Source organism: Telmatherina bonti (genome assembly GCF_933228915.1).
Source record: "Telmatherina bonti genome assembly, chromosome: 13".
Classification (NCBI taxonomy): Eukaryota; Metazoa; Chordata; class Actinopteri; order Atheriniformes; family Telmatherinidae; genus Telmatherina; species Telmatherina bonti.
Genome location: NC_136611.1, coordinates 10517364 through 10543729, shown reverse-complemented (window position 1 = coordinate 10543729; position 26366 = coordinate 10517364). Strand labels below are relative to the sequence as shown.

Here is a 26366-nt window from a genome sequence, read left to right as displayed (position 1 = left end):
GGGGAGGCACAAGCGTGATGGGAGTGGGAGGGCAGGGGTTGAGCTGAGATATTTAAACATGCAGGGTGTGAATTGGCTTTAAGGGGATAAAGAGCTCAGGGCCTATCGGTTGGCACCCAACTCCAGAAATTCTTTTTCATGGGCGTCTCAGCCGGGAGAGCGAGGGGCTGCCTGCACTGATCTGGTCCATTGTGATAACGGATTCAGACAGTGTGCTAGACACTGATAAGGAAATGTGCTCTCAATAGACGATTACCCACATGCTTGGGAGAGAATAGTCAATCAGGAAAATACACTCGGTAGAGGGAATGAGAAGCATACAGATTTGTTATTTTCATTGCAGGTTTTTTTTTTTTTTATTATTATTATCCTTCTAGAAACCGTAGGTCTGAGTAATGCTCATACCTTATTGGGTGGTATCTGTAAATAAGGTGTGTCAGCAAAACGCATTTCACAGTCAGACAGCATGTACACAGAAGCTGTCACATACTGCTCCATCCTATTAAAATTTCACATTAAGCAGTCTGAATTTGGGTAAATTATTCAAAATACAACAAGTGGACAGATTTTAATATTCTGTGCCAAGAAGTAAAGATATTATTAACAAGTTGTCTTAATATGTTCACCATGAAATTGTTTATTTCACCATGAAATTGCCCAAGAAGTAAATGCCTCCCAAGTTTCTGCTGTGGGAGGGTTATCGCTCTCTTCACGCAATATGGTTTTATTAGGTATCATTTTCAGGATTACAAAGAGTCACCTGTCAGTTCCCACAGGCTGCCAGTCAGTGTGTCCAGCTGCCCTTTGGTCCGTTTACACACCATTAGCCAGAGTTTAAGAGCCCAAGTGAAAGCGCCCAAAACCAACTCAGTGTTTACTCTTCAGCTCAGTTAGATGCAGCCTTTAGCCTGAAAATGGGACTCCTTTTCTACAGGCACAATGAGCATTCAAATGTCTGACCTCAGTTTAAATGGCTGCCAAAGAGGCGGCTGCCCACAAGGCTGCTATTAGTTCAAATGCACAAGTCTGTCAATTTTTTTTAATCAGATAAAGCACATTCAGAAAGATGCTAAATATCGTTGCAACATTAGAATATTAAGAGGGATTATTAAGTTAAAATGTTTGTCTCAGAAAAGTCCATCTGCATGCTGGTCAACTGGACATGGTTTGACTCCACTGTGACCTCTGACCTCAGGGGTTGCAAGTTAAGGGTTCACACTGATCGCTCCTTTCTTAGACCTCTGGTCAGTGGACAGAGAGCAAAGGTCAACTTTGTGTCCATATGAGCATCACAGGACTGCTGAAAAAAAACATTTCTGGGCTTGTTGAGTTTGGACAAAGCAGTAGTAAGCTTTGCTCTTAACTTCTCTTATTAGTTGTGTTCTGGTGTGAAACGATTTCCCCCTGCAGCCTGCAGAGGCTTTTAAAAGTGTTATTTTTTCCTACCAGAAGTATTATAACATAGTGTTATAATACACTGCATTCAGTATAAGTTCAGATTTTTTTTCTTTTGGTAACAGGTCTGTTTGTTTACAGCAAATATCTTGATCATGATGCATTACAGTCACACAGTCTGTAGCTGCATCAGTAGAGCTTCAGACAAAAACATAATGGAAAAATAAAAATCCCTGATTTATTCATATTCATGTCTGGTTTTACTGTGTAGGACAACCTCAGTTAAAGCAGTGGCTTTTTTTTTTTTCATTCACAGCTACCTGAACCACTGTAGCTGTCCGTATTTTCGTTTGTGGTCCTTTTAAAGCCCTGGACCACAACATTTTAAAAGCAGCCAACACACATAAGAAGTAAAAACTGCTTCTCCTGGACTGAAACTGTGATTTCTGTTGCTTATCAGAGAAGAATAGGAGGAATCTCCACTCTTTTCTCTCACATATTTTGTAGTTTTTGGAATGATTTATTTATGTTTTTTTTTTAAAAATACATACAACAAAAGTAAGTGTTTTAACTTTGAGTTTGTAAGCATAGTTAATGCCTTAATATTGAGTTTTTACAGTTTGTTTATAATACTACCAGGATATTATACTATATCTCAAGTTGTTTAAGGACTTGATTTTTGTTCCTGGAACTATTCATGCACCTTCAACAAGTTGGGTTTATTTTACTCTTTGTGTCTTTCCCATTTCCTACATACTTATATCAACTGACAAGATGCTTAACCATTTACCTGTGGACATGTTGGGTCATCCTTTTGAAATTAATGAAATGAAAAAATACTTTATTAATCCCCAAAGGGAAATTCAATATTGTAGGATATAATTAATTTGAGGAGGTCTTGTTCTGGAGGCTGCTGGCTGCTGGCAGGAATGATCTTCTGTATCTTTCAGTCTTACATTGGACCTGAAGGAGCCTCTCACTGAACACACTTTGTTGTTTCATTACTGTGTTGTGGAGAGGGTGTGAAGAATCCTCCATCATCTTCATCATCTTGTGCAACATTCTTCTTTGGACATTCAGCTCCAGTGGCTCCAGAGTTACTTCAAGCACAGAACCAGCTTTCTTGATCAGTTTGTCGATTCTCTTCAAGTCAAGTTTTCTTGTATGAATATACCTTTCTGTGTCAAAAGCACTTAAACAATGGCTAGATGTTTGATAATTTTGATTTAATAGGTTTTTGGAATATCTAAAAGAAGGAGAGACTGACTGAAACAGTTTTGCATGTAGTGTTGAACATGTTTCCCAATATTTCCCACGATGTATTTGTACTATAAAGATTTGAGTGACAAAATTCCAAATAGTTATCAGTTGTCAAATCATTTATTGAATAAATAGATGAAATAAATAACATACTATGTATTCACATACAGACCAAAATAACTTACAAAAGTAGTGTAAGAAGATAATTAGCACACTTATCACAGAAGACAATCTTTGGCTATTTGACATGCGTATTTTACAAGAAATCAAATGAAAACAGTGAAAGCAAAAGATCTTTTTGAAGAAGTATTCAGAGAAGATTGTCAGATTTGCCAAATTCTTTAAACAAATCCAAAAGTGTTTAGCTGCACAACACAGTTGTATAAGAGCTTGAAGACTTAGAACGGATTCTTCTGAAGTCACATAACCTTGACAGTAGGGGGAAAAAAAAGGTCAGATTAGTCTTGTTGAGGGGAAAAAAACAGCATGTCGAAAAAGGAAAAAAAAAGTGCCCTTGGCTATTTTGAGACGATTACAGTCAAAAGAATTGGCTGAGCCATTATCTTTTCAAATGCCTTCCTCAATCTATTACTTGAAATGAGAAATTCCTTAATCCCTTCCACTTTCCTCACTGGCAAACACCCCTTCATTGCAAAACTAAATTGGTTCCAGGCGGGCCAGCAACAGGGAATATTAACATGAAGAAATGAAGGGGAGGTGGTACAGCCAGGTTTTACAGTTCCATGCAGAACACAAATTAGTTTTTAGCTTCAAACCATTTTCAACACTCATCAGTGCAGAGGTGGTGCCCTCTTTATCAGTCACGTTTGGGGTCCATTAAAAAAACCCCAATGCAACAGATCACTTCTTAGACCCACAAAGAGGGTCTGAAAGTCTCTTTTTTTACATTCAGGACTGTGCTTCTACCAGGCCTCTGAGCTTTCACAGCTGGATCCAGGTGATGGAGCTTCTGTGTCACTCGTCATGGTCCAGGGGTGTGGTGGGGAGTGCAGCTGCTCCATGTTTCCTCTGAGGAAGGTGAGCAGAGCGGTGGGGGAGTGGCTGGCCGGCTGGCCGCTCTGACTCTCCAGCAGCTGCACCAGGAAGTTGATGTAGCGCATGGCCAGACGCAGGATCTCATTCTTGCTCAGTTTCTTCTCTGGAGGATGGGTGGGGATGAGCTTGCGGAGTTCTGCGAAGGCGGTGTTGACGTTGTGCTGGCGCCAGCGTTCCCTGGTGTTGGTAAACACCTTCCTGGTCATAGTGCTGAGAACAGTAACAGAAAAATCACTCAGTTTTAATTATATATGGGAATTTCTTTATACTTGTCTACAATTTATTTCTGATAAACATTGAATGTATGATTACATTTCTGCACAAGAATTTAGTGGAATGCATGTTTTCTAGAAAAAAAAAACCAGCCTCAAATCTTTACCTTTTTTTTTCTTTTATAAACCTCTTTATATTAAGGCATTGTCTCCCAACAACATGCAGCAGTGATGAGCTATAAATCGTTTACAGACATAAAATATTTAGAAAGATATTTTCCAAATAATCATTTCCTGCAAGATCTAATCATTTGATTCTATAAATATATTTATGGCTGTTGCTATTTATGGGTTTTTAATAAATAGTCATATTTTAGCAATGAATATATTCACAGAATCAAATGACTGGGTCTTGCAGAAAATAAACTATTATATAAAAAGCTTAAATTTGATCAACTTTTTTCTTTCACTGAAAACCTCTTCAGTCTTAATAAAATCTGCTCATCTGTATGAAATCATTTTATTTTCCACGACGGCTGCAAGCAAAGATAACGCAACGTCTTATTTTCATTTATTTATTCCTCCTTACACGTATTTAATCATTATCCAAAGTGAAGGCATTGCAGATTCAAGGGGGAAAAAAGCAAACGTCTCACCTGTACGTATGTAGAAATGTGCAGAAATCTGGGAGTCCTGAACGTCCGCTCAGTTGTATCTTCTCATGCTCACTTGGATCCTAATGAGCGTGAGGGAAGGTGTCAGACAGGGAGGGATGGGGAACTGAGAGATGCTGCATGCTCACATCTCACATTTTATAGCAGGGTGAGCCCTATTGTGTGACGTGTCCCGTCGTGGAGCCTCAGTGCTCATTGTGTGCGATCGTTGCAATGCACACCCCCTCTGTCCTGTCATTTCAAACAAATAGACGGTAATTAATGATAATAGTCGGCATACGTCATCACTTTATATCATTTTTGTGTTTGTTTTGCTCAACCTTTGAAAAGATATTAGGTTTTCTTTTATAGTTTTTATGATTTAACAGCTTTTTAAGTGACTATTTGTGCTGCTTTTATGAGTCATTGCTCCGTTTAATCCTATGAGGTTGCTATTAAAGGTGACAAATTCCTATTGAATTCAAACTGAGATGTTTGTCTCTCTGATCCTTCTCTTACTGCTGTGGACACTTATTCCTTTCTGTTTCTCTGACATTAGGCATGGACAACCCACCGTCCCTCCACCAAGGAAAAGACCTTGATATCACTGTAGCGCTGCTTTTGAATTCAGTCTGATTGGGCCACAAAAGGTAAAAATACCATATCCAGATTGACAGTGCAACAATATGGGTTTTGTTATAACTGTGGTAATCTTGTTGAGCCGTTCCAAGGGCCCACACATAAATTACAGGCGAAGCATGGAGGAGCACTGCCTCACCTCTCTGCAGCCACTCCACACTCCTCTGCCTCCCACTTGCAACCTCTGCTCAGACAGAAAAAAACTAGCCTAGTTTAACCAATTGTCACTGTTTTTTTTTTTTTTTTTTACCCTTCAAGTGTTGTTTCAAAGATGCAGCTTTCCATAAAAGTCTCTGTGAGGAGTAGGAATTTACATAATCCGATTAGGAGCTGGGATTAGCCCACGGCCTGGAGAACAGGCCTGATGGGGGCCGTTTTCTGAATTGGCCATTCATGGGCTCTGCTGCACGTCCAAGAGGCTGCACCTGCAGGCCCAGCGCTGCCTCTCTCTGCCACCGTCCGCCTCCTACTCCAGGTCTGCAGACGCACTCACTGCTGGGTGCTTCACCCAGTCTGTGGAAATACATCACACCCGCTTCAGGGACAGGTGATTAAACTTTTAAAGACAAGCAACTGATACTTTTCTCATCTGAATATTTAATTAAATTAGTTAACAGCAAGTTTTACATCCACATGTCTGTAGTACTTTACTTTTCATGTCTTTAAACCCTTTTTGGAATGGACATTTTGGGTCAAAACCATGATCTTTAAAGTACAAAGCAGCTCAATAGTTATATTAAAGATCATTTTGGTATGTTTTCTTCCCTTGATCCAGCTGCTTTATCAAATGTCTGAAAAACTGTTTGGAATTCCAGGAATTTCCCAGTTTCCCACACGATGAATCGTAATCATGCTGCCGTTTAAACCACCACCAGGTTAGTGTTCAGCATTTCCATGATGGATTAGACCACCACTTTCTGTCTATTTGTTCAAATCTTGAAATAAATACTTTATTAATCCTGAATGGAAATTGAAAACCTGTATCTACTGATCTGTTCCGTAGTTGTAGGGTTTTGGACTAAAGAAGTGTTCAACTTGTTCCAAAACCCTTTTTGAGCATAAAAGGTTTGTTTTGTTTCTTATTATAACAAGTAATTACACTGTTTTAAAATTTTTTTTAGTTCAAAGTAAAGAAAAAAAAGTTGTGACGCAGAGGTAAACATTTATGGTTCCCTGTGAAATGGCTCATTTGTTGCTTTGGATATAAGAAATCTAGTCCATAAATCATCATTTTTTATGATTTTGAGCGATTTCCACTTGTGCTTTTTTCATCAACGCCTTCATTGTGAATTTTAATTTGTCTGGGACTTGCATTAAAAAAAAAAATTAACCTTCCCATAAACTTTAGTTATTGTTAATATTTTATGCAAAATGGAAAACTTCAGCACAATAATGATGAAAACATTAAGATACACGACATAAATGGAACATTTACTAGAGCTGTAATTCAGCAGTAACTCAGCAGTAAATCTGCATTACTGCATCAAAGCTTCACTTCAGTCTATTACAACTTATTCCAGTCTGCAGAATCAGCAGTTATAGTGACATGTTATTTTATTCGGTGGAAAAAAAGCTGGGTTTTGTTACCACTCACCTTAAACTAGGCTCTTATTTACGGATACACACAGGTGACAGTTAATTGCAGCCTGTGATGAAAGATAACGGCAGAGTGACCTTTAGAGCTGAAGCCAGAGCAGAATATAATCTAAAGGAAGCCTTGGTTTAAATAGCCTGTTAATTCCCACATTATCTCTCCTTTTCCTTTCAGTCCAGAGCACGAGTATGGTCAGGAGCCATTACTGCACCATTAGGCCGCTGTTCACCTCGCCTTCATTCGGGGGACTCCTTTGACCACCCTGCCGCCTGCTTTTGTTACTGTGCCAATAAAAAAACAAACCATTTCTCACTCTTTGTTTGTCTGTGACTTCTTAGAAGGCAGAGGCCAACAAGATAGAGACGTAAAAAAAGAAAAAAAAAAAGGAGGGGGGGGGGTGGCTGTCACGTTATTGATGGTGGCTAACCAGTGCTGGATGCTGCTGTCCAGAAGCAGGGAGGCTTGGAGTCCATGTCCCCGGGGTCGTCTTTGTCTGGGGATCATTCCTGAGGGGACTGGCTTCACTCTGCTGGCTCGTGAAGATAAGCACTCTCTCCACATGCTGAGAGCCCACGATAAGGGGATTGCTTCACTAAATTATATATAAAAAAAGAGAAACCTCACCAATGGAGCTGCTAAAATGAGAGACTTTATCAGTACAGCTGGGAAAGACCCTCGATCCCACTCTTCCACCCATAAATCACTTTTTTGTTTGAGTGTGCCCAGTATGGAAGAAAACAAAAGAAATGCACACAAAGTTATAATTATTTTTAATCTAATTTTGTGCAAACTTCATGTTTTGCACAAATTTTCAACAAAATATTTAACTGGTTAACCCCAGAACATGAAGGTTGGGTGATTTTTTTTCCCCATGTTACATATATTTTGACTAGCAACTCATGCTACATTTGTGTCTTAGGGTTAAAATGACTAAATATTGTCAGTCTAGGAAAATAAAACTAATTTCTTATATTTACTGTCAAATCCACATAAATACTTCACATTACATGTTGCAGAACAATTTAATTTATTGTCATATTTTGAAATTCACAACATTTTCTTTTTTTTTTTTTTATTATTCTTGAACTTTAAAAGCAGCAGGGATGAATGTAAAGCCTGGTTAAATGTAAAATGTACAAATACAATAACATCGTTCTATAAAAGGGCATTTAAAGACAAAAAAAGTAATTTGTCAAAAAATATTTTCCTTGTCTTTCCTTCAGACCTACAGCAGCCTGAGCCTCGTCTGCCCATCATATCTGCCAGGTACTCTCTCATAGCTCAACCTGCCCTTCTTCAGTGGTGCCAACTCTGAAAAATGAACACAGAGAAATATGTTGGCTTAATGTGGTGGAAAATAAAATTTACTGATTTGTTGTTTGTTTTATAGAAATGCACATGAAGCCAGAATAATTCACCTGAACCAACCAGGTCAGCGGCTTCCCCACTCCTCTTCCTCCCCTGACCTTTCCAACACTTTGCGCCGTAGTCGACTGATGCCATCATGTCTCCTCTGGAGAAGCTCTCATTGCTACTTCTACCGTAACTCCATGTGGGATCTGTTAGTGGGCTCAGACCACAGGCGACGCGGTGGCTGTGAGGAAGTTGGAGGTTGTCACTGAAGACTGTGGGGTGGGAGGATATTCCAGTGTTGGCTGGCTGCTGCAGGATGGGGCTGTGACTGAATGTGCGGTCTAGTCTGAGGGGACTGTCATCTGGTTGCAGGTATGATGTGTCGTAATTCGGTGGGGTCCACTCATGGTTTACTCTTTCAACAACCCTCCCTGCTACTCCAGCTCTGCCTTTCTGGAGGGAAAGCCTATTCTCCTCTCTCTGGTGATCACTGCTGGTCCAGCTTGTCTGGACATAAACATCTGAACCAAATGATGGATTCAGGCTGAGTCTGAAATCTGGAAATTCAGGGTCTTCTCCAGCGATGGTGTCTTCTGCTCCAAACGGGAAGCTGGAATTGTGGTCGTGGAGGAACAGATCTGGATGCAGAGAGTCGGTGGGCTCAAAATCAGCAGTGTGGATCCAAGGTTTGGTTTGTTGGACTGTTTCAGGAATGACTGTCTGAGTTTGTTTGGGATCTGCCCTCGTTGTGTATTGAGAGGTGGTTTCAGTGAACAGCTAGAACCAGGAAAAATCAGAGATTATAGTTTCTCACAGCAAATAAAATCCTGCAAGTGTGAAGATGTGAACTAGAAAAGTCTTCCCAGCCACCAGGGTTCTGTAAGTTAAATAAAATTGTGTTATTAACCACAAAAACATTGAATGATTTAGATCAGGAGTGTCCAGCTCCGGTCCTCGAGATCCAGAATCCTGCAGGTTTTCCATGTATCCCTGCTTAGACACATTTAACTCCATATAATGAGTCATTATGCACAACTTCACAGGCTGTTGGATAAATCTAAGTTAAGTCTGGTGTGTTGATGCAGTGATACACTGATAACCTGCAGGACAATGGCCCTCAAGGGCTGATGTTGAACACCTTAGATGGTTCAGTTCAGATCATTTTCACTACCTTGTTTATTTTTCTCAGAATGACAACAAGCATCATGAATAAATAAATCGCTTCTGATTTCTCCTTTCTGACAAAATGGCTGCGCTTTTCTTATAATGTGCAATATTCATAACAATTAATATTAATAATAGCATTAATATTAATAGCAGAGACCTGAACCTGAAACAACTAAATGGACAGAAAATATATTCAGTATAAAGACAAGTATCGAAGGTTCATGTCTGCCTGGTGTAATTAAGTAGAATTATGTGCTCTGAATCACCTTGAGGACTTTATGTGGTACTTCAGGAAGCAGCTCCTCCAGTTGAGCCATCGGGGCCTCCAGGAGCCACTGCAAGGATGGAGCTCGGATCAGCATCAGCTGGCTGACCAAAGGGTTAATACAAGGGAATTGTGAGAGAAACTCTTCCTCCTGGAGGGAAACAAAAGAACAAGTAAGATCAAACTGCATAATTAAGAAGAAAAGTGGATTTTAGCCACATTTCAGACTTTAAATATTTTTTATTTGACTAAACATGTTATCTGTACCATGCTTTTATTGAGAATGTCCCAAGTTAACTCCACAGTGTATATATTTCACATTTTTTGGAAACAAAAATTAATTTTTTAAAGGCAATTCAAAATTCAGACATCTGATCATTTCAAACACATTTTATAAAGACATTTTTTTCTATTTTATTTTAACTACATCCACTAAATTGAGGTTAAAACCAAGTATTTCAGTATGGTTGTTGATATTTAGTAAACTTTCTCAATATTCTGGAAATGTGGTTTGTAGTTATTGGTCTTGTCCCCATCACGCTGGGGAAAGTTAAAAAAGTTCCTAAAGTTAATAGCAGTGAATATTCTGAGGAAAATAAAGTGTAATAACAAGAACTAACAATAAAATCTGGTTTATTGATGCAGTTGCTGAAGTTTCTCTAAGTATTCACACAGTGGATTTTTTTTCTGTTCAAAAAGAGCTGAAAACACGAATGAAATTCGCTTCCACAAAAATACAGAAGACCAAATGGTGATTAAGCAGCAAAATATCAGCTTAAGTTCACATGAAGGTTTTTCTTTTGGACTTTTTTCCTTTTAAAGCTTTAGCTTTGGGATGTTATGCTCACCTGCGAAGGCGTCACATTTAACCAGTCCCTGTTTAGGTAGCTCAAAGGGTCTCTGTCACTGGACATCAGGGTGGTGAAGCAAATCTGAGTGATAAATTTGGCCATTTCAAAGACATCTGACACTAAGAGCACCTGAAAACAAAACCAGACATGAACTGGCTCTGATTGTTGGGTAGTTTTCAGATTAACAGTGTGAGCCAAAATAAGAAACAAAAGGAGGTCAGAAGACTAAATATGATTAAATTCATCCATCAGAGACAATAAAATGTTGAATATTAATTTAATTTAATGTAAATGAGGTTCATTTTAGTTTAGGACACTTTAGAGAATCAAAATTACACTTAATTGTCATTATTTGCAGTATTTAATTAAATTAAACATTTAATTTAAACATTTAAAGATTCAGAGTCACAAAAAAACACAATGTCCTTTTGTGCCTTGGTCAAAGGGACATCTTAAGAGACTCATCTTCACTTGAATGAACACAAATAAAACCTTACCAAGTACTCTACCGGAATCACAGCAAAATATTTTAATGATGTTTCATAAAGATTTAGCTTTTGGCTCATAAACTCATGTAATAAATGATCCCATGTCATTAAATTATATGCTTGACCTTCATCTGTGTTTGGTGTTATTGTCTTAACTGTGCAGCTGAACTCCTGTGCTGCGACAGGAGGAAAGCAAGTGATGAGTGCACCATGTCAAACCTTCACATCCTGAGCTTCGGGCTTCATACCGAACACTGATGAATAAACCAACATCAAGTTGTTAAAGGCTCTGCTGGAAAACCTGCCAAACACACCCACACACTCAGTAAGTGAATGTGTAATGGTGTGTACTTGCATCACTCCACCATAATGTTTCAGTGTTACAGTAAAAACTTGGGTTAAAGCGAGATTCATGAAACTACGGCAATGCGGTGTGTGTGTGTGTGTGAAGACTGACCCTCCCCCATCACTTGCAGGGCAGTGCAGAATGAGCCACAAGCAGCTGTACTGAAGAGAGAGAGCAGTCAGCCTCATCACCACTCCCTTGCTGTCTCGCTCCTGACACAGTTCATCCCCCTCCTACACACACACACAAACACACAAACACACACATACACACACAAAAACACTGAAGTGAAAAAAGGAGTATGACTGAAAGAGAATAAAACTAACACAGCAGTTTTAACGCTGCCTCATGCCGTCTCTGTTGGAGAGTGATCCTGTATTTGAAGTACTTGTTCTTATTTTAAAAAAAAAAACTTATTTAACTATTTATTAATTACAGTAAAGTCGCTGGTTTGAGCCTTGGCTGGTTGAAGGTTTGAATGGTTGCCTTTCTGTGTGTGCATGGGTCCTCTCTGGGTACTTCCTCCCACCGTCCAAAGACATGCATATCAGGTTATCTGCTTCCTCTAGCCACCATAGGAATGAATCTGAGCGTGAATGGTTGTTTCTATATGTTGACCCTGCGATGTGACTGGCAACCAGGGTGTACCCTGCCTCTCACCCAGTGACTACTGGGATAGACTCCAGCTTCCAGCAACCCTGCATCAGACTAAGGTTAAGAAAATGGATGGATGGAAGATTTGGTGAAACTAGATGACTGTCACCCTGAAACATAAACCCATGGAAATGAAAGACGCTGGTTTGAGTATACAGACGTATTCTGCTGAACTATGCTTCTAAGAACAAGTCAGTGCAGTGTGATGTTAATCCAGGAGGCTTGTTAAAGGGAGTGGGAAATAGTGTGGACACCCAGTGTTGCAGAAAATGACCATTTATCTTTCTGAGAGTCGTTTTGAAGCTAGACGTTTGGAGTGAGGACGTCTTAGCTGGTCTTAACTTTGACACAGACCTTCAAAGAGCTGATTGAAGAAATCAGGCAGATTTTTTTTTAGATTTCAGGTTAGAATCTGCTTAGGTTAGGATTGGGGTTGAAGGTACTTTTAAAGACGTGTGTGTGTCCAGGCACCTGAATGATGATAGCAGTGCTTTCATCCACTGTGATTACAGCATAGTTATTGATCCCTCCAAGCTTCTGTAGAGTTGGACAATGGCTCCTCTCCAACACAGTTATATTGAAGCTGTAGAGCAGACATACACAAGTTAGATACTAACATAATTAATTGTTAATGAGCAACAGTTTACCTAAATTAAAAAACACCAATCCTATTTTATAAACTGAAACGACATTGGTAATACTAATGTTACAACTTGACTGTGACATAGAGGTCTAATAGACCTCTATGTCACTTATTCTGCTCCACTTTACTGAGTTTGAGCTGAAAATATTGAGCTTGTCACAAGTAGAGCTGCACTAAACCAGAAAAAGTGAAGAACTGATTATAACTTTATTGAATTTCCATTTTGGAATTAATAAAGTATTTTCCATTTCATTTCAAAACGAGACGACTTGAGGTCGGTGTTAACAGACAAAACAAAGTCAGGCAGATAAATGACTGTAGATGCTGCAGATCAATCTGGTGAAAGGTGTATTACTCGAGCTTGTGAGGATCAACCATTTTCCATTGTCTAGAAGAAATTTTAGCGTCTTTAACCGCTGCTAACATAACGAGAAAACATAACATCCCTGTCAGAGGGAACAATAACATAACAATATTACCTCACTTTTGATTTGTTTTTACACTGATAATGTGTATATAACTAAATTCTGTAAATAAAAGTAACCTAAATCATTTTAAATGATAAAAGTAATGTTGTCAAAACAATAGGCAAAAAGATTAATAATCAATCATGCTCATATTAGTCATCCTTGTCAAAACACTCACAGTAAAAGTCAACGTTAGTTTAGTTACTGTGTTTGTTCTTTAAGCTGCTGTAATATATATTTGTTGCACAATCTATAAGGAAAATAATAGAAATAGTAAAATATTAATAATACAAAAAATGAAAAACAAAAAAATAAAACTGAGCCTTTTTTAATTGCGTAATGAAGCAGAGACAATAAATGATTTTTTTCCCCAATATTTAAAAACTTTTCTGATATTTGGAAGCAAACTTGGCTTCGGTGTTTCTCCCCAACATTTTATCACCTGGAGCAGAGCTGCTGTCTCCCAAACCACAAACGCCAGAGTGAGTATTTTCTAAATATAGATAAAAACAGTTATATTATATAACATTAATAGGAAAGCTCACTTTGACTCAAGTGTCTGTAGCAGCAGGGGGCAATTAAGAAGCCCCTCTGTTACAATCAACACATAAGGCACGTTGTCCTCCAGAGACCACCAGGCTTCCTCTACGTCTGTGGGGAACAAAACACACATTAAGTGGAGACAAAAAAAAAATAAAAATCCTGAAAAGCAGAGTGAATCATTTATATGTGGTGGCAGCAGACCGGTGTTGGAGATGAAGGTGTTAAAAGTGAGGTGGTTGATGGTCCTCTCGCTGCAGACTGCAGACCACGGGGACTGGCCTGGGTGGTCAAATTCCACCACAAGAGAGAAACAGGTCCAGGGAAAGTCGGGGCCTATATGCTGCTCATACACCACCGCACAGTCACTGTTATGCACGCTTGAGGAGCAGAATCAAAGTACAAAAAACATTTTGTTTGAAATAGCATAGAATCCACCATTTGTTACTTGTAACGTAGAAACTGTCATTTAATAGCATTTAATGAATGAATTTTTTAGTCAAACGGCATGAAGGAAAAACTGGGTTACAAATGAAAGAGTATAATGATAATTAATTCAGTCCAGGTTTAAAAAAATTACCACAATAAATTATTTATAAAATATCTTTTAAAGGGACACTGTGGAACAAAATGAAAAGCTGGATACAATGACACAAATAAACGCCTGAACACGTTTACCTGCTCACCACAATGGCACCATTTAGCTTCGTCTCATCAGGAATAATTGAAGTTGCAGCAGCACCTGCAGCAGAAACACAAATTAATCTTCTTTTAGGTGGAACTTTAACACTTCCACAGCTCATTGAGTATATTATTACTGCTGCATATTATGAGTACAGTCTGAAAGAGATGGAAAGCTACTGACCAGTCACTTGGTTCAAACTGTTGATGATCATTGATCTGTTTTCATCAGAATCAATTGACAGTATGACTAGAATCTTCAGAAGGAAAAGAAATGAGGTGGATCTTAACATGGTGATTCACAAATTCACAACAAACTAAATCTGAAACACAAATTTTTTTTTCCAATACAGCCAAAAACAACCATTTCATCTCTTGTGTACACTGACTCTCTTTGCAGTGCTGCAGCCTTCCCTGCTGGGCAGCCATTCAGCCAGCAGCTGTTGCAGCTTCAGCAGTTTGGGACTGGACTCCTGCTTCTTATGACTGAGGTAGAGGATGATCTGCATCTTCTTCAGCAGCTGCTTCAGACTCTGCTCTGCACATGTCTCAGCTGACTTTGTCAGGTACTCTTCAGTCAAGAGAGGACAGTAAAGATTGCAGTATGACTAAAAGAGCTCAAAAGTGACTGCTTTGTGTTACGTTACTGACATCATCATGGGATCTTTAGTTAAAACAGTTTTGCTTCGTTGACACGTGGATCTATTCAAGGCTTCTTCAAACGGTGGCCAAATGCGGCCCAGAACCAACTTCTATGTGGCCCAGAATAAAGATGTAAAAGAATAAAGATATTAATCAAGAATCTTCAGTCATTCCTATGCTGATTAGGTAGCCTACAATCCTACAGTTGTACAGACCATGAATGCAACACTTGGTTGCCTAGCAACATTAACCCCAGCAGTGTTGTTGTATTTTGAAGTTGTAAGAGTAGGGCTAGCTAGCATGTTGCTCTGTCCCAAAACGCTAAATTGACAACAAAAACCACAGATTTAACCACGCCTGGACTGATAAGCATTTGTTATTTTTACATCACATTCGAGCGCCAAACCGATGTGTTTAATATGCAATGAGTGTGTGAAATTATAATGTGAGGAGGGACCACATTGAGAAGTTTAGTTTGATATGACCTTTTTATATAAAGTTAGGAGAAAAATAGGCCCTGACTGGAATTTTCATTATTTATTTTGTGCATTTGCTCTTGTCATGTGGGACAGAATTTGAAATAAAAAATTTTTTAAACTGCTTATTTTTCAAAATGTAAATGTGTCTGTTTTTATTCATTACGTTTTACTGATTTATTTTCCCTTACTTTATTTACTGGCTCTGATCATTTTGTTATTTGAAAATCTGGCCCACATGAATATCTAATAGAGTAGCTCTGATCTATTAGTTTGAAGTTGAGGTAGCTCTTCAACATTTAAATGAAATTTAGAAATAAGTTACTTTCTGTTTCTGGCATGTTTTTAAAACAAATACCAACTACTTGCAACTTGAGTTTTTGGAAACTTTAAGTTCCTGCAAGGTGATGGCGGCTTTCCTACTGACCCAGCCCAGTTCTCAGGTCGCATTTCAGCAGCAGCTCTTTGAACGTCACTAGCACATGGATCAAAGCTGCCTGGTTGAAAAGCTGCTCCTGATCTGCAAGAAACACAATGGGATCCGTAACATGAACAGAGGGAAAATTTATAGTTAAAGAAAAATCATTTTTAAATAAAGGTGATATTACTCAGACATTTCACACCTCTGATCAGCTCTGCACTTTGTCCAGAAGTCCTGCAGAGCGCTATCTCCTGCTGTTTGAGGAGGAAATGTGTTTGGTCCGGAGCCATGCTACTGAAGTCCCCCCATGTTGGGAAATTAAGCCCCAGCTCTCTGGCAGAAATCAAATAAGGCTGAGCGAAGGCCAGAAGCTCACAGTAGGCGTGCAGCTGGCTCTCTGCAAGGCAGTGCAGAGATTTAAAAGACAAAAAAACAAATAAAAAAAAGGTTGGATGGCCTGAAATGAGGAATTCTGCATAAAAAGTTACAATATCACCATCAAATAATAACCTGCATAAAACCCAGAGAACCTGGCAGACACCTAAGTCGCAAGCGTTTTTCTTGCACCATTTAAAGTGTATTTATACTTAATGAGGTAAGCACAAAACGGAAATGATATCTGAAACTTCCATAATTTGGAAAAGAAATCAGCTGAAAAAAAATTATAGAGTGAGTTTAAAATAACATAGAATAATTTGCTTTCACACTATGGTTTACCAGAGGTGTGTTGAATAAGTCCCACCTGTAGCCTGAACCTGCAGGACTCTGCTGTCCCATCTCTCCTGATGGTTGGACTCACTGACAGCACGACTGATGGTTTGACTCGTCAACTGAGCAGCGGGTTTCTGCTCTCTGGTGGCGTCTCCTGACACAGCAATGCTCGTGTATGCGGGCCTCCTGTCAGCTGTTTGCATCTGATCTGAAGGACGCTGCAGCTCCATTGGTGAGGTTTGTTGATTTACCTCTGCAGATGATATAAAGAGAATTAGCCATTTTCTGGATTTATTTATTATTTATCTTATAAGATCAGTTAGGAATCTATATATCTATAAATTTACACATACAATGAAATAATACAAACTAACATATATTGACTAAAAAATATTGATATTGCATTTTTTATGGTAAATAATGTAAATGTAAATCCAGTAAATATATACTGTTTTCACCCTGCTGTCTGATGATTTACAGCAGTAGCAACATACAATCCCTACATTAATTAATCTATCTGATTCATTCAGAATATTTGTTCAACTTTACTGCTGCCTCCCAATTATTCTCTTACTTCATTGATTGTTGTTGACATTGATGCCTTAGAAAGTATAAAAAGCTGCACGGATCAGATGTAAATATTTAACAGAGACAAAGAGTTTCAGAGCTAATTGTCTTTTTAACTCTGAAATGTTGTGATTAATGAGTATTTTCCCAACGTTTAAAACCTCCCACCTCCCATGTTGTTGCTAGAACCACTAGATGGACCCAGAGAAGCAATTTATTTATGTATTCAAGTTCAGTGAATGTTCCCAGTATAGATGTGCAATTTTATATCATTTTAACTGTAAAAAGATGATGGAAAATTAAATTTTTCTTCTTGTTTAGTCATCCAGCTTCTTGTCCTCTACTTTAAAGCCAGAAATCCAGCAATATTCAAAGGTTTGCACCACTGTCGACTTAAATAGAATTCTTTCACGTAACAAAACTTTTAAAACCTTGTGTTGTGTGAAAATGTAGAAAATATCTGCAGAAAGACTGATCTAGTTCCAATAAAGTAAATAAATATATACTTTTACTACTTGGTTTTAACCTCCACTTCTTTGGCATTTTTAGCGCTTACAGATATATCAAGTTTCCCATCTCATGTCATTTCTATCTGCTGAACTGCTTTCCCTGAACAGTTCCAGACTGGATGACATGAGATGGAAGAACATGAAGGCTAAAATTTCTGGGGTTTTTTTTAGAAACACATTCTGACCAAAGCGTACCTGCAGTTTCAGCTGAACTCTGAGGTGCTGCATCAACGGGGGGAAACTGTTGCAATCTCAGCATCATGAAGGTGGACAGAGGATCGAAGTCCTTATCTGGTTGATATTTAGCAGACATCAGACTTCTGTAATCATCTCTGACATTCAGTCTTGAGGACAGAAGCACCTCTGGATGGCTGGTACTCTGTGAGGTCTCACAGTCATCTTGAAGTATGTCAACAGACTTTATATGAGCAGAAGGCCTCTTTTCTGATATGTCCTCTTTGGTGCTGGTGATAGCAGCAGACTTTTCTTCCTGATTCCTTGGGCTTAGACTATGCATGGGGGAAGTGGTCTTAGATGGATCAACAGTCGTTTCTCTGTGAAGATCCAACAGGAAGGATCTATCTGAAATCACATGAAAACAATCGCACATAAGAGTGGGTAAGCTTTTCAATGTATGATTAAAGAAGTTACCAAAACAAGTGACTTAATATTCTTTTTCAGGGATTTAAACAATGCAAATAAACAAACCAAGTGCTTTAATTTCAACTTGGTAGAAAAGGACATTTTCTTTCTGGAACTGTGGCACAAACTCAAGTCTAGATTAATAAAGTTCTGATGCAGAAACTCACCGTCCACATGTTCAAGTAGGAGTTTTGTGAAGTTCTCAACCTCCTCTGTCCTCATGGGGGGAAAGTCAGAGGTCAAACTCTCTGTGAAGTCACGGCGACAGCCCAAAAACAACTGTGGAGTTCCCAACTCCAAACTCTGCAACTCCAAGTGGTCACCAGCGCCGATGAAACTTTGTTTCTCTGATTTAAGAACTCTCAAGGCTTCACACAGAGGCTGGAACTCAACAGCTGGTTCGTGTATTTGGGGCTCTATGAGAAAATGTAGTTTAGTAACAAGCCTCAGAGTAAATGAAAACTGTCCCTGTTACAGGACGAGACCATCAATTCAAATCAAATGAGCAGTCTGTTCATCATATATATTTCTGTTCATTAGCAGGTCTTCATAACATTGTAGCAGATGGTGGCAGAAGCAGGGATATCCTGCGTTTTTATCCTGAACAAAACCAGTATCCTTCAGTTTCCCAGATGAACAAACAAAAATTAGATCTACTTCTTGTTTGTCCAGTAGTTTTCTTTTTCTCATATTGTATATGTTTGAAACATTTAAATGTGGCCTATGTGTACAAATGCAATGCAATCAGATTATAACCCTGCATGTCAACATCTTTACAAACAGATCCAAACAAAGCAAATAAAACACAAGACAGACACAAGCGTTAATCAATTATTATTTAGCAATAGCTCCTACAAGTAATACTGCAGCAAACTTGCCTCTTGTTATTTTTCTGAGCTCTCTCCAGTAGTGCAAATCAATTATTTTGTTTTTCTCCTACATTTTCTCTTTTTTTTCCCCCCTAACTTTCTCTAAAAGTGTTGTCTTGGGTCTTTGCAGCATCTGTCCCTGTTTATTTTTCCCAAGTTAAATATATTGATGCTCTTTGAAGTAAACCAAAAGGCAAAATGGTGCAGTTGAGATCCCAAAAAAGAATCACAGTTTTGAATTGTATATCAAACCCCTGGAAAGTTTAGGACTGACAGAGCACCAGTCAACACTGGAATGACTTTTCCTGGCTGGAGAGAGCTCACAAATGCAAGTCAATATGCAGGACATGCTGAATTAGGCTTTTCAGGGGCACCAAGGTCCAAAAATCTTCCCAAGTTCAACAGTGATGCCATAAGGTTCAGACATTTCACTAGTTTTAATACATTTTCCAGAGTCTGCTAAGTTTAGTAGGCTATAATACACAAATGTTTAAACTTTAACGTCACTGTTTATGTTAAATTTCATAAAAATATTCCCTGATTGCTTGACTGATTGAAAAATTTGATGCGTCTTTATTAGTGATGAACTACATCAGTTAAATGTGCCTTTAGTAACAAACCTAAGAAACTATACACAGTTACCTGACAAAAGAAAGCCCACAATAAATGTGGGATGCTTCTCTGCCTTCCAAAGTGTCCTCTCCATGTTTTTGTGAGTCCTCTCTGAAACCAGAGATCTGCACAACATCCATTATTGTTATAAGCGCTTGTCAACGTGCAGCAGTAACACATCTCACCATGCTGCAAAAGGCTGAACTTCTCATATCATATTTAGCTTGATAACATTCAATTAAAAAGTTGTAGTTTGACCAAAAAAACAGGAGACCTGAAACCATCACTCACAGTCTGCAAACAGGAGACAACTCTTCCTCCTGGAGTTGAGAGGTAGACAGACAGATGTGAGGAAGACCTCTTTTAGGAGTCGGGCTCAGAATCAAGTCCAGCTCCATTTCAGCTTGAAGCAGACCACATCCTTAGAGAAACATGACATTTAAGCCTGTTTAAATAATCTGGTGTGACTGTTGAAGGAAGTAAAAAAAAAAAAAAAAAAGGAATTTTTATGATGAGTGGTTTTTCTGACTTTTACCTGCAAATTCTGAGCATAACAAGTGTTCACTCATCTTGCTGTCCTTCCTGTGTTCCTGTGGCAAATCATACTGGGAAGTATCCATTGATGCTTTTGAAAGGGAACCTATGGAAAATCCAAAAATATTGTAATTATTCTCTGCATTGTACATACAGTTGTGCTCATATCTATTCACACCCTTTCATTAAAGAAGGAAAAATAACCAGCTGCCTGTAAAATAAGCTGAAATTGACTAAAGTAATAAATAAAAATTTTATGAAAATCATGACAGTATTTTCTAATTCTGGTTCAAAAGAAATATATTTTTTAAAAAGCAAACAAATAAGACAATTTATTACATATTACATCACTCATAAACTAATATTGTGTTGAACAATCCTTTAATGTTTCCGCTCCAGTCAGGTGTTTTCTGTTCCTCTCAGTCAGACTTCTGCACCTGTTGACAGGTATTTTATCCCACTGTTCAACAGAAAAGTGCTCTAATTTGTCCAGGACCAATTTGTTTTATTTTTCTTTCTTCAACTCAATAATATTTTAGCTAATTTTTAGTTACTGTTCCTTTTTTAAGTCTCCAGGTATTTGAGTGACAGCCTTTTCTTTTCTTTTATGAAAGGGCATGAATACATATGAGCACAACAGTACATATATTTAAAAAAAAAAAAATGTATATCTTGTCCTTACTATTGTAAAGCACATCAAGAACTGCAGGCTGGGTTCCTAGTGGTTCAGGGGCAACATTTAAACAACTGCAGATGCTTGAAAAGTCACTGCAAGTCTGTGGTTTCAGCTGAAGCGTGTCCAGTATAACAGGCAACAGTAGCAACTACAAAAAAAAGAAAATTAGCAATAAATAAGACAAAATAATCATGTAGTTTTAAAGTTGCATTACCTCGCTCTCTAAGATAATTTCTTTAGCAAAGTCCTCCTGAATGTCGGCACATGTCTCAGCGCTAACGATGTCCACATCTGGAGGTTTCTTATAAGATGCACATTGCCTGAAACAGCTGAAAACCACAATGATTTTTTAAACATCATGTTTAGATGAGGGAACAGAGTGAGAAATTTCTTCTCAACGGTAGATTTCATCACCTGCTTACATCATAAAATTAAGTTAAGAAAGAAAAAAACACCTGAACATTGCGTCATCAGATATGGCAAGCCCTGTTGAGCTCAGCAGAGGGTCGGTCACAGGAAGTGTCCTCAGTCTGGACATTTTGTCTTTCAGCGAGGGTAAATGTCTCAACTGTGGCAGGTGATCAGTGGCAATGAGCGTGTCCAGCAGGAAGAGAGCTACAGATGTATTGATGCTTTATTAAGCAAAACAGCTTTCCAAAGTATAATTAGAATAAAAGATTTCTTTGAATAAACTAAAGAATTAAAGTATGTGTCCACTGCTCTTACTTGCTGGCTTCATCTGGTCGGTTTTCAACTTGACAAAGGATTCATGACATGGATCATGTGACCCTTTTAAAAGAGAAACACACTGATCCTGGTCGAAATTCTTCAGCGATTCAGGATTAGAGCTGGGTATCACCTCTACCTGGTTTTCCGCAACAAATCTAAAACACGACACAAGTGTTGATTGAATGTCTCCACAAACACTGTAACACCAAATTGTGTTTTAAACTGAACTAACCTTTCTATCAGGTTAACTGGCTGTTTTTTTCCTGTCAGATCATCAAGCAGAGAACCACCCACAAAGAGTCTGCAAGAAGAGATCACCTCTCCTATCAAGCAAAATCAACACATAAACATATTTTCTTTAAAAGCTGGAATGAAGGTAAGAATTAATATTGTTTTTATCTGCCCAATACGAATAGAGAATGTCCAGGAAACCCATTTTCAGTATAACTGGGACAGCAAAATGTGGTTTGTCTTTGCTTGGATAAAATAAATACATAAATTATCCCCTGAAAAAGGTTTGGGTGGGTCTTGTTGGGTTGGCAACATATGCTGCTTCAAAATGTATGTAAAATATTTTTGTTGCACTTTTTTTCTTTTATGCTAACTGCTATAGTGTCACTAATGCAGACCCACATTGCAGCAAAGAATACAGCTATCTGTTGGACAGTTATTGTTGCAGCAGTTTTCCATGCCTTAGTCCATATAAATCTTTTCTAACATCTTTCTTCAACTTCATGGCATCTTCTAAAAAATGTCAAGACAACGTGCTATAAACTACAGGTGGTAGTCTTATTTGGATGTTTTTGGGGAAAAGGCCACCATCAATATATTAGCATACAGTTGTGCTCATATGTATTCATACCATTTCATTAAAGAAAAGGCTGAATTTACAACAGCCACTCAAATAACTGGAGACTTAAAAAAGGAACAGTAACTAAAAATTTGCAAAAATAAAATTTAGTAGTATAAGACACTGTTTTTTCATTTAATTGAGTTGAAGAAAGAAAAAACAAATAAGACAAATTAGAGCACTTTTCTGTTGAACAGTAGGACAAAATACCTGTCAACAGGTGCAGAAGTCTGACTGAGAGGAACAGAAAACACCTGACTGGAGCGGAAACATTAAAGGATTGTTCAACTAAATATTAGTTTATGAGTGATGTAATATGTAATAAATTATTTTATTTGTTTGCTTTTTTAAAAAAAACATTTCTATTGAACCAGAATTAGAAAATAATGTAATGATTTTCATAAAATATTTATTTATTATTACTTATTATTATTTAGTCAATTTCAGCTTATTTTACAGGCAGCTGTTTTTTTCCTTCTTTAATTAAAGGGTATGAATAAATAGAAGCACAACTGTAAATCTGACAGCAATTTCACTGGCGCTCAATCAAGTTCTGGAGAAAGTGAAGATGTACACTAATGTCTAGCCTACAGCCATGGGCTACAGGCCTTTTTCCTTCTTTAAAACAACAAAACTAAAAAACCCAGTCTAAAAACTGCCATTTAGTCTTCTTGTGGACAATGTTTGATTTCATCTGGATATCTATTAATGTGAACTGGATGAGTTTGGCCGTTGTGTACCTCTGACCCATGGTGTCCTGTAAGTGATGTCTGGCAATTTGCCACAATGGGGATACAGATCACTGGTACCAGTTAGGTAAGGTGTTGGCAGAGACAGCAAATTTAGGGCCACGTTGATTCTGGAGCTGGTCTTAATGAAAAACAAGATATAGAACAACATGGTTTAATGAGAACATTATAGCCACAAAATAAACAACTATAAAACTCACCTCAAACATATAATCAAGAGCTTTGTATCTGATAGAAGGGAAGACCTCAGTTGGGGCACATGTCCTCTTTTCACACCTGTAAACGATTTGAAATAGATAGACAGTAAGAGGATTTAAGTGTAAGTCATTTAAGTTTTTATCATTGCTGTAAACCAGAAACATAAACAAAAGTGTCTTACAAAACAATAATTTAATATGTTGCGCAAAAAACCCGCTAAATCGCTGGAAGCTTGTTTAGCTAGCTCACGTCTTGTTAAAAATAAAATAAAATAAAATAAAATAAATAAATAAATAATAATAATAATAAAGAAATAAAAAAAAATGAAAATAAAAAAAACTCACGTCTTGTTATTAAAAAAAATAAATAAAATTTAATGTAAAAAAATAAAAAAAATAAAAAACCTCACGTGTTATTAGCAAGCCACCTTAGTTATGACGGTAAATAAGTTAATTAAAATTATTTTCTAAACAATTTAAATATAAGACCTTCGTATAAAATAAACAGCTAAGTTTTTATAACGATTCTCTATTAATCAATAGCAAACTTACATGATGAAAACACTTAAATCAATACTTTTATAAGCAGGAGATGTGCGCGAGACAGCGTCATTTGAAACCGCATTTTGTTTAAATAAAGGTTCGGTCTTTGTAACTTGACACGGCTTTTGCGCATGCGCCATTGGACCAAGCAGCAGTCTAATATTTTTGCCATTAAAATGTAACAATGCCAAACTAAATGTAAATAAAAGTAAAGATTTAAATACTCGCAGAGTCTGATAGTTATCTTGATGAAGTGTGACACTTCCACCTCAAACTATAATAATTTATAAATTTAAAACTTAATCCACTAATCACTGGATAGAATGCAATTCTTTCCTTGCCTTTTACTTTTTCTTATAATCATTTTACAATTTAAAATCCTAAAAGCTTGGTAATAACTCATTTAAATATTGGTTTTGAAACTTTATAAATGTTTTTGTGATAGTACCCCACACAATGCACTTCTGGATGCATGGAGACATTCAATAGTTAAAAACTTTCCACTGTCCTGCCTTTGCTCTACAAAAAACATCTGTTTATTCATAACCACTAGGGAGCACTGTTTACCAAACTATGGAAGAACAGAACTGGTAAACAAGGTGGAAGCAGACCTACACAAATCAAAACAGCACCTCAACATCAAATCCATAAAAAAAAAAAAAATACAAACATATTTGCAGAATTTTTTAAATACTCACAGAGCCTGATAGTTTTTCTGCAAATAAAAAATAGAGGACATTTTGTCTCATCTTTAGGAAACAACTGGGAGTGGAAAACTTTACTTTTCTTTCACCAAGCATCTGCTGATTCCTCTCTAAGCCTGTAAATATTCCCTGTGACTTGATTGGTTGGTCTTGGAGTTATTATACTATTAAAGAGCTATGTTTGGAGTTTACTAGTATTTCGTGAAGGTGACAAAAACAATATATTTTACAGGCTGCAGTTAAAGACATCACTGACAGCTCAGTCTGGAAATGTGTGTTTTAACACTGGAGTGCTGAATGATAGAAAATTCACACTGGTGTGATACTTTGCTTACTGTCAGCCAGCTCTTTTCTTTTAATTATAATTTGCACTTTTCAGAACCAGAGATACCAGGTGATCTACAGAACATTGTACAATGAAACATGACAATAAGACGAGAAATAACTCTTTTTAAGCATTAGACTTTTTTTGTAGACTGTTCTGTTTTCTTTTTAATCTTGTGTTTTTCTCTGCTGACTGATGTACTTTCCTTTTTCATGCTTTTTCCATGTTGTCCAGTTACTTTTGAATTTATTTAGCAATCAGAAATAATTGTATTGTAGATATAATCTTATGTCAATAAAGCTGTTAGTTGGAAAGCATCTACATCCCAACATCTCGATGTCTGTCCACAGCAGTTGCATTATTGGGTGTTAAAGTCTGTGTTGTGGCCTGATCGCTCTAAAACAGTAAGAAATGTATACCGATGCCATTTTGGTATTGTTTTTGCATGTTTCAGGTCACCATCATGTTGAATGGTGGACATTAAACCCAGTCTCAGGTATTTCCACTTTGGAGAAAATGGACACTACTTCTTTATATGCTTTACTGAAGAAAAGGTGATTATAGAGTAAATAGTGAAGATTATTGTCAATTTGGCCTATATGTTGTTTTTTTTTCTTTTAAAAATAAAAGTTTTCTCTTGGTTTCATAGTTTAAACTCTGTTTGAGATACCAGAGAAACCAGTCTCTGTTTTGTCTTTCACTTACAGTTGTGCTCATATTCATTCATACCCTTTAATTAAAGAAGGAAAAAAAACAGCTGTCTGTAAAATAAGCTGAAATTGACTAAAGTAATAAATGAATATTTTATAAAAATTATTAAATTATTTTCTAATTCTGGTTCAATCAAAATATATTTTTTAAAAAGCAAACAAATAAGACAATTTATTACATATAAACTAATATTTAGTTTAACAATCCTTTAATGTTTCCGCTCCAGTCAGGTGTTTTCTTTTCCTCTCAGTCAGACTTCTGCACCTTTTGACAGGTATTTTGTCCTACTGTTCAACAGAAAAGTGCTCTGATTTGTCCAGGACCAATTTGTTTGTTTGTTTGTTTTCTTGCTTCAACTCAATTAAATGAAAAAACAGTGTCTTATATTACTAAATTATATTTTTGCAAATTTTTAGTTATTGTTCCTTTTTATAAGTTTGAGTGACTGTTGTAAATTCAGCCTTTTCTTTAATGAAAGGGGATGAATACATATGAGCACAACTGTAACTGTTTTTACATTATTATTAACTTGTTTTTAATTCATTCATTCATTCATTCAGAATTTCTTTAATGAAAGGGTATGAATACATATGAGCACAACTGTATCATCAGGCTGTTATTATAAATGGTTATGA

The 26366-nt window shown here is 37.3% G+C and overlaps 2 protein-coding genes across 2 annotated transcripts; both read right to left on the bottom strand.

Moving 5' to 3' along the window:
* Positions 1-3578: 3578 nt before the first annotated feature.
* tal2 (T-cell acute lymphocytic leukemia 2) lies at positions 3579-4592 on the bottom strand (the record flags this gene model as incomplete). Its single annotated transcript, XM_079250991.1, has 2 exons — positions 4580-4592; positions 3579-3921 (listed from the first exon to the last, which is right to left on the bottom strand). Exon 2 carries the CDS (start codon positions 3915-3917, stop codon positions 3579-3581), a length of 339 nt encoding a protein of 112 aa, XP_079107117.1. The 5' UTR covers positions 3918-3921; positions 4580-4592.
* A 946-nt stretch (positions 4593-5538) lies between these two features.
* On the bottom strand, positions 5539-23460 carry shoc1 (shortage in chiasmata 1; the record flags this gene model as incomplete). Its single annotated transcript, XM_079251224.1, has 27 exons — positions 5539-5728; positions 8039-8120; positions 8228-8939; positions 9596-9745; positions 10443-10574; positions 11153-11234; positions 11391-11512; positions 12405-12516; positions 13589-13694; positions 13788-13963; positions 14262-14325; positions 14449-14521; positions 14654-14835; positions 15810-15902; positions 16006-16200; positions 16546-16767; positions 17786-18172; positions 18400-18648; positions 19744-19838; positions 20005-20134; positions 20249-20318; positions 21138-21252; positions 21379-21538; positions 21650-21807; positions 21885-21975; positions 23243-23372; positions 23452-23460. The coding sequence occupies 27 exons, from the start codon at positions 23458-23460 to the stop codon at positions 5539-5541; spliced, it is 4287 nt and encodes a 1428-aa protein (XP_079107350.1).
* Between the last annotated feature and the right edge of the window lie 2906 nt (positions 23461-26366).